Raw genomic sequence first — 7,433 nt, forward strand, 5'->3', positions numbered from 1 at the left:
GTAGCCCCATAGTGTACACAAATACGGTGGCCTCTAAGGGCCAAACACATGAAAGAGTAAAAGCTCAGAATCCTAAAATGCTGCAAATGTCAAAACTAATATAAAAAGCAAAGGAATAAATGTTGAAAATCCAGAGAAAGATGCAAAATTTTGGAACACAACCACATGATTTGCATTATTATTATTTTTTTTAACTCCTGGTTTTATATTTCACCGAGGCGAAAACAAAAATCTCGACCAAGATGTTTAATCTGGTGTGCATTTCTGTTCTTAGCAGCCACCGTTTACACTGTGCAGTCAGGGAAAAGAGCTTCACTGTCCTGATTAACACATTTCTTCCTGTGTTAAAGCTGCGCTCACTGTTTGTTTGTTTGTAGATCAGAAAACAAGAGAGATTGTCTGGATGTGAATGCGTGCTGGAAAGAAAAAAAAATTGTGTTTCTGATGCTTAGACATTATTAACATTATTGCTGTTGTTATTTTAAAAAAGAAGAAAAGAAAAACATTCCCGCAATAATGTTTCACACCTCTCTCCACACATGCCTTCTAATCCACCTGTTCCCTTTGGTTTGGGCTCCAACATTTTGTTTTCTTCCCACAGTGTTGGCTCTCCGTCCAACCTGCTCTTGGGTAGAGATGAGTGGTTGGGCCGGTACTGTATCACACTTCCTTTTTCCTGTGTGTCTGTGCGCTTTTGGCTGCCTCCCTCTTAAGCATGTCTGGTGCCGTCTGCAGTCAAACAGGAAAGAGACGTAGTTCCGGTTTCCGCCATGTTCTCTAACCCGAGATTATTCTTTCTGTTTGTCATCTGTAGTTTCTCCACATCACGGCTGACTCACTGCAAAAACCACCCTGTCACACCGACCATTTCACGCTTCCTCGGCTGTTCTTCTGTTGATCTTTTGGGAGCAGTTGGGCTGTCACTTCTGCTTTTAAAAGGCTCAGAGTTGATTGTCTTATGGAATAATCGAGTGTCGCTTTTCCCTGTCAGTGCTGTGCTTCGTAATGTGGGTTTTTGTCTTGACGCGAGTGGCCTTCCAGTGTTTCATTGTGTCGAGTGGCTAATCGTTTGGATTTTTGTTTTTTTTATGCTTTTCCTCTTTGTTCTATCCCTTACCTTCCTTCCGTTTTCTCCCCGTCTCTGTGACCCCTGTTCTCAGGCCGGTGACCCACATACCTCAAGGCGCCATGCTGACCGTCAACACCAACTCCAGCGTGAGCATCAAGTCGGAGCCCATCTCGCCCGGCCGGGACCGCAGCACCCCTTGCCCTCCTCCGTCTTCGACCACGCCGTCCTCGACCTCGGGTGGAGCCATCCTGACCGCCCCGCCCCAGTACCCCGGCTCCCTGCTGTGTCTGGAGCCCCCGACCGGCCGCTCGCCCGCCGACAGCGTGAGCAGCAACGCCAGCTCCTTCGAAGGCAGCGATCGTGATGATGCAGCCAGCGGTGGCGGAGGAGGAGGAGGCGGCGGAGGAAGCGGCAGCACAGCCGGCGCTACAGGTCCAGCAAGCCGGTCCGTCCCGCCTGACTTCAGTCCCTCAGCTGAGCTCCTCAGGGCATCGAATGAGCCAGAGCAGGAAGGAGGAAACATCAAGCGCATGAGATTGGACGCCTGGGTCACATAGAGGCACCGACAGCACCTCTCTGCCCCCACAGTGAAGAAGTTTCGGTGACTCGTAAACACCCACAACAACACACACACCCCCACACTCATTCCTAGTCCCCCACTGCCCCGACCCCACTGCCATGTGACACTATCATCACCCATCTGCCTCTGTCCAGAATCATACTACTCAGCTGCGTCGCCTGAACTTACAAGGCTTTGCCAAAAAAAAAAAAAAAAAAAACACAAAAAGATTCATAAAACTCCTTTGGGATGTCGCTTTGAGTGAGGGCTGCTGAAGGACGGTAGATTTTTAAAGCCTTCTTACTCGAATGGACTTCCTTATAGTGATTCTCTTCTGGTTAAAAATGAGGTGTTCAACCTTTTTTTTTTTGTTTGTTTTCAAACCACAAACATTTCTCCCCCGTGGTCTCTGCATCACCTTCATGTATTTACATCCAGCTCTTACGTATGTGACCGGTGGCGTGTCGACATTATGGGACTCGTGCCGCCACTTTCTGCTCGTCAGAATCTATTTAAATTGTCCGTTCTTCTACTTCCAAAACTGCACAGTTGGAAAATAACTTCATCTGGAAGAGGACTGAGCTTCTACCTGGCACTAACTTAAGGGTCTTTCTGGGTGAGGACAGTTCTGCGTCTGGTTTTGACCTCGTGCGACCAGGCAGGCCCGAGCCCCTCAGGCGGCACTCTGCAAGCCGTAGAGTCGAGCACCTTTTGCCAGAGTGCCAATATCAACTTCTTCAGAATTAAAAATGCCAAATGCCTCTCGCACGCGATGCAGGGACATATTTATCACTCGCACTGTCAAGGAAACACTGAGAACTAGTAACTGTCGACGCTTCTTTTCAGGCTTCGTACCGGCCGTCGCTTTCACAGACTGGGTGCTCCTCCCGTCCTCTCACCTCATCTCCTCTGGAAACTCGGATGGAAAAGTCGCTGCACCAGAAATCCAGCCAGTCACTCAGCTTATTACCAGGAGTAGATGCCATCCAGTTAAAAATGCATAGTAAAGAGTTTTTTGAGCCTCTGGTGGCTTCTTTTTTTTTTTTCACGTAGGGACGTATTTGGTTCTTTCAGTCCAAGTGTTCTTTATCTGTTGGTATTTTGAGAAAAAAAAAATCTGTTTTGAAGGTCTGTTAGTCGTCCAGAAGTAGGAATTCTGACTTTGTATAAAAATCACTCCTTATACAAAAGCTTTGATGTCCTCTTTAGCTCTCTATAGCTCTCCTTAGCTCTTTGCCGTGTTTCAAAAAGTGAAAGGAAAAGACATTTTCTATATTTCTACCGCTTCAGTTGGCGACAAAGTAAAATGGCTTTTCAGCTTCAACGACGTGTATGTACATATGAATATATTTGCATAGACTTTGCTAGGTATCCCTAAAAACAAGCAATGTGTTGATTCTCAGTGGATCTGTTTGCATATATGAGTGTGAATTTGATATGTTTCGAGCTACGGTGCAGGGGTTAACGCCACACTGGGCAGTGCTGGTGGATCGGACTCGTTTCAGTAAACCTATTTTATTCTAGTGTTGATGGTGTGTGCACTTTCTGTCTCACTCACAGAGGCCTGCTTGGTTGTGGTGTCATCATATTCTCTTGCCACACTTTTTTTTTTTACAACCCACGATCAAAGTAAAGCTGTACGTCGTGACATGAGCTCATTATTAGGACACTGCCACTCACTTATAGCGAAGTTATAGACGTGAAACACACTTTTGATTGACAGAATCGTGTCAGATCTTTTCCACGTTAACGAGGATTATGCCTTTTTTTTTTTTTTTTTTGTAAAAATCGGCGACTTAGTTTGTTGTTCAACTGTATCCTGTCTGAACCATTTCAAGTCTGAGTGTGTGCGTATCCAGGTTGTTTATAGTCTACAAATAGATAAGTTTCTCTTGATTGCTTGACCTTTTTCTTTTTTTTTTTCTCCTTGCGACGATGCTCAAAGTGCAGACTGGTGTGACAGCTGCTGCTGATTATCTACTTAAACAATCCTCCGGTTTTAAGTCGGTGTAGGTGAGACAGCTGCTTAATGAACTGATGCTGTTTGATGCAATTAGAAGCAGCCCACGAACCCGGCGTTTGACAGCGACGGGGGAAACAAACACTGAGCTGTGCGACATTTTCACAAAGGCTGACACGTCTAATGGCAGCATTGGAGATGTTCTCCACCATCAAGTCATCTTTCCGTCCCTCATTGGATCGTGTCGCTTTTCACTTGTAGTTTTATCCTCTCTGTCAGCCGCGGTAACAGTTTTGATTCAATAAGCTCATGTTGGAAGAAATATGCCCCTTAGAGGAAGAGTTGGATGAGAAGACTTAAACGCTCTTATTTTTGTGTGGTAAATATGAAGCTGCACACAACATCCGGTTAACTTCACAGGAAACAGTAAAATGGGGAGTTCAGCTCTGCCCAAAGGTGACAAAATCTACCTACTGACACCTGAAGCTCACCTCTAGGGCTCAAGTAAGGCAATATCAGACTTTAATTAAGAAGAAGCTCCTATTAATTAGCATTTCTAGCCACTACTGCCTGTATTTCACTGAACATATTTGCACTTGACAGATTTCAAAAAATTAAAAATAGATATTCCTAGTACCCCCTGCATTGCCTGTAGGCACCAAGGTCCAATTTTCACTTTAACTTGTTTTACAGAACTTATCCAGGTTGTTTTCTCCTCACTAGATCCTTGCTTGTGTTCTATCTACTCTGACGTGGATAAAAGCGTCTGCTAAATGAAACGGTAGAATTTCCAGTCTAAATTTTGCTGAAGGGCAAATAACGTGGACATTTATGTCTGTTGTATTTGGCGTTATTGGCAATACACTTTTTTTTGCAATAGTTTTACTGTTATGTTTTCAAATTCGTCATTTTTACTATTTTTTTTTAATCTGCAAAAAATGCTTGCAGTTTCTCAAAGTGATAAAATCTCCACTGAGCAGCAAAAGAGTAGTGTAGGTGTTGAACTGTTTGCAAGTCATCATAGTAGCACTTACACAATCGATTGAGCAATTTAAAAGCATGTATTAATAGTTTCTAGCAAAACCACTGAACAAATGTGTGCAGTTAAAGTAGAAAAACTTCCTGCTGCAGTAGGAGCCGACATGTGTACAGATGGTGAAAATGCTGGTCTGATCTGTCACAAAGAATGTTCAGTCAGTAGGATTAATTTCACTTTAAATTTACTAAACAAAGAAGTGATTCATAATTCATTACAAGCATTGTCAGACCTGTTTGTGCTTCTTGAGTGTTGCATTTAAACTGGAGCTGTCAAAATTAACACATTAATGCCGATTAATCCGTCATCACGATTAAAATGGTTTAGAAAAATTTTAACGCAGTCACCCCATCTGAATGACTCAAAATCTCAAACTTCTCTGGCAATGCGTTTGGACAGTTTGTCCAAGTAGACTTACCGTCGTGCGAACAGACTCAAGAAAGAGGGGAATATCTTTCTTTCTTTCTTTCTTAAGGAGAAATTAACTTTTAGATTTTTTCCCCCACATCTAGATGTTTATTTTAACAAAAATACACACAACAGCTGTGTTCCAATTAAATATCTGATGTGTGGGTAGTACAAATGCAGACTTATTTGGATGTGATTTCAAAATATATCTTACTTTTTTTTATAATTTCCTACTGATTATATTAAATCTTTGATGAGGAATATCTACATATATACACACCCTTCTTTCTTGAATGTTTCATGCAAAATGATTAATATAGATTAAAAATGATTTTTTTTAACCATGATTAAATAATCCACAGCAGCCCTGTGATTAATCTGATTAAAAATTGTATTGGTTTGACAGCACTAATATAAAATTATTAAGTTTAAGAGCTCTAAAGTGGCAAAGCAAATAATATTCAATACATAAGTTTTCTTCCTTATCTGCAGTAAAGTCGCTTTTTACCATAATAATCTTAAATATATTAGTCATAGCTCTTTATTATAACAGCCTGTTCCTCTTGACTAAAGTATTCAGTTTTATTTATATAGCGGCAGTTCACATCATATGTCCTCTCATAGCATTTAATATAGTAAAGGGAAGAGCTTTTGAATTTTAATTGGAGAGCAGAAAACCCTTGGATTCCCTCTGAGGAAACAGTCGGCTGTAGCGTGAAGGAACCACCAAACAATCGGTGTATTTTGTAGGGAATAAGATTAACACGATGCCCCTTTCTGTAGGAGTACGCACAGAGCCACGTGAAGAAAAACTGTTATTGAAGAAAGTTGATAATGACTGTTGTGATCATGCAAAGAAAGTCTCTCAAACTCCACCCATTCTATCGACGTTAAACCTGATGAAAGTCACCGTCCAGAATACCACAAATTGAAATTTTGCACTTAAATTTTTACCAACATGATGCAGTTTGTTAATCAGTGAGCTTTAGTGGTGCTACAAGTCAGATTTTGTTAGCTTTGGACCGAGGTGAGGTCACTCTTTCCCCCTAGCTACGGCTTCATATTTACTGTTCAGTAAATCGCCAAAACATCAAACTATTCCTTTAAAAATTCAGCCGATGATCTGCTCTCCTTCCACGCATTCATTTCCATTTTGTACCGACCTGTGTTTCCGCTTTGTGTCGGTGGGTGCTGATGGTTGACTGAAATGTGACACCACACCGATTGGCTTTGTTCATGTACAAAAAAATAAAGGTTCTCTGTCCAATCTAGCAGTGTAGTCACAAGACAATCTATATGAGAAATGAAAACCTGCACCCCTGTTACTTGTTGTGTAAAATGTTTTTTAGAATCTCACTATTTTTGGATTAATTTGTGCTGGTGACAGTTCCATTGTCTATTATTATAATGATATTATTATGGAGCTTTTATTTTATTGATATTTTTGTGTAGGATAGCCGACTGTTTTTATTTTCTCTTTCTTATTTTATCTTCCTTATCATAAACATATAGTACTGGGTTCCTTTTTTTGAAACAACTTTGCTGAAAATTGCACGATCAGTTATTGTGGTATTAGCAAATGCAATGAAGGAAATACCAGTTAAATGCTGCAATTTTAATTAAGATATAGAATATATTTATAACAAAAAAAAAACGGGAAACAACTGAAATTAGCAATTCATGAAATTTGAAACGTGTAAATGCATGGGACACAGGTAACAACAAACATATGTTACGTACAGTCATGATAAGGACATGCATCACAAATGAGTTCTAAAGTGACTCAGAATAATGTAGCATATGAAATACTAAAGATGAAATTTATAGCTAATATATTGTGTTGAGCTGGTCTGCTTTGGGTTTTTGTTGTAAAGAAAATATTTCTTTTTGTTGTTTTTTTGAGAATGATATACAGTTTGTGTATATTTTCATATACAAAGTATGCACTGATATGTTATTGAAATTCTATACCGCTTTTACAAAAAAGTGTTTGTTGTACCAAAGTATCCAAGTCCCTTGAAACCTTATCCTTTTTGCGTATGTTTTACCGTATTTTATATATTAAATAGACAAATTGAGTGAAATTATCGTGAATCTGTGGCTTATTTTTAAAGTTGTGACTTTAAAAGGATGCATCGGGAACATGCGACGGCTCAGAAAGAGAAGTAAAACACCCAGAAATCCTTTTAAGTTCACTGAAAATGTCATTTTCCTTTTCTGTTTCCTCTCTCTTCATCCCCGGCTCATTGTCACAGCTACAAACATGTGCGATGAAGCTTCGTTTCACACATTTGGTGATAACTAGACGTCTAAATTTAGCTGATCTCTCGTGACCTTCAAGGAGGGAAGCAGAAACCAAGTTTCAACAACTCAGATTAAAGAGTAATTAATTATAGCACTG

General features: G+C 40.6%; 1 protein-coding gene across 6 annotated transcripts in view; it reads left to right on the forward strand.

Moving 5' to 3' along the window:
- LOC110960107 (myocyte-specific enhancer factor 2D homolog) overlaps positions 1–7,116 on the forward strand; it is a 40,143-nt gene extending 33,027 nt beyond the window's left edge. For 3 of the 6 annotated variants that reach the window (XM_022207192.2, XM_051955695.1, XM_022207193.2), the window contains 2 exons: positions 602–652; positions 1,161–7,116. In XM_022207192.2, coding sequence (XP_022062884.2) covers positions 602–652; positions 1,161–1,626 — 517 coding nt within the window. In that variant the 3' untranslated portion in view covers positions 1,627–7,116. The remainder of the gene's footprint in view (positions 1–601; positions 653–1,160) is intronic. The other 3 variants (XM_022207194.2, XM_022207195.2, XM_022207196.2) reach the window with 1 other exon arrangement.
- The last annotated feature ends 317 nt before the right edge of the window (positions 7,117–7,433 follow it).

Source organism: Acanthochromis polyacanthus, chromosome 11 (genome assembly GCF_021347895.1).
Source record: "Acanthochromis polyacanthus isolate Apoly-LR-REF ecotype Palm Island chromosome 11, KAUST_Apoly_ChrSc, whole genome shotgun sequence".
NCBI lineage: Eukaryota > Metazoa > Chordata > Actinopteri > Pomacentridae > Acanthochromis > Acanthochromis polyacanthus.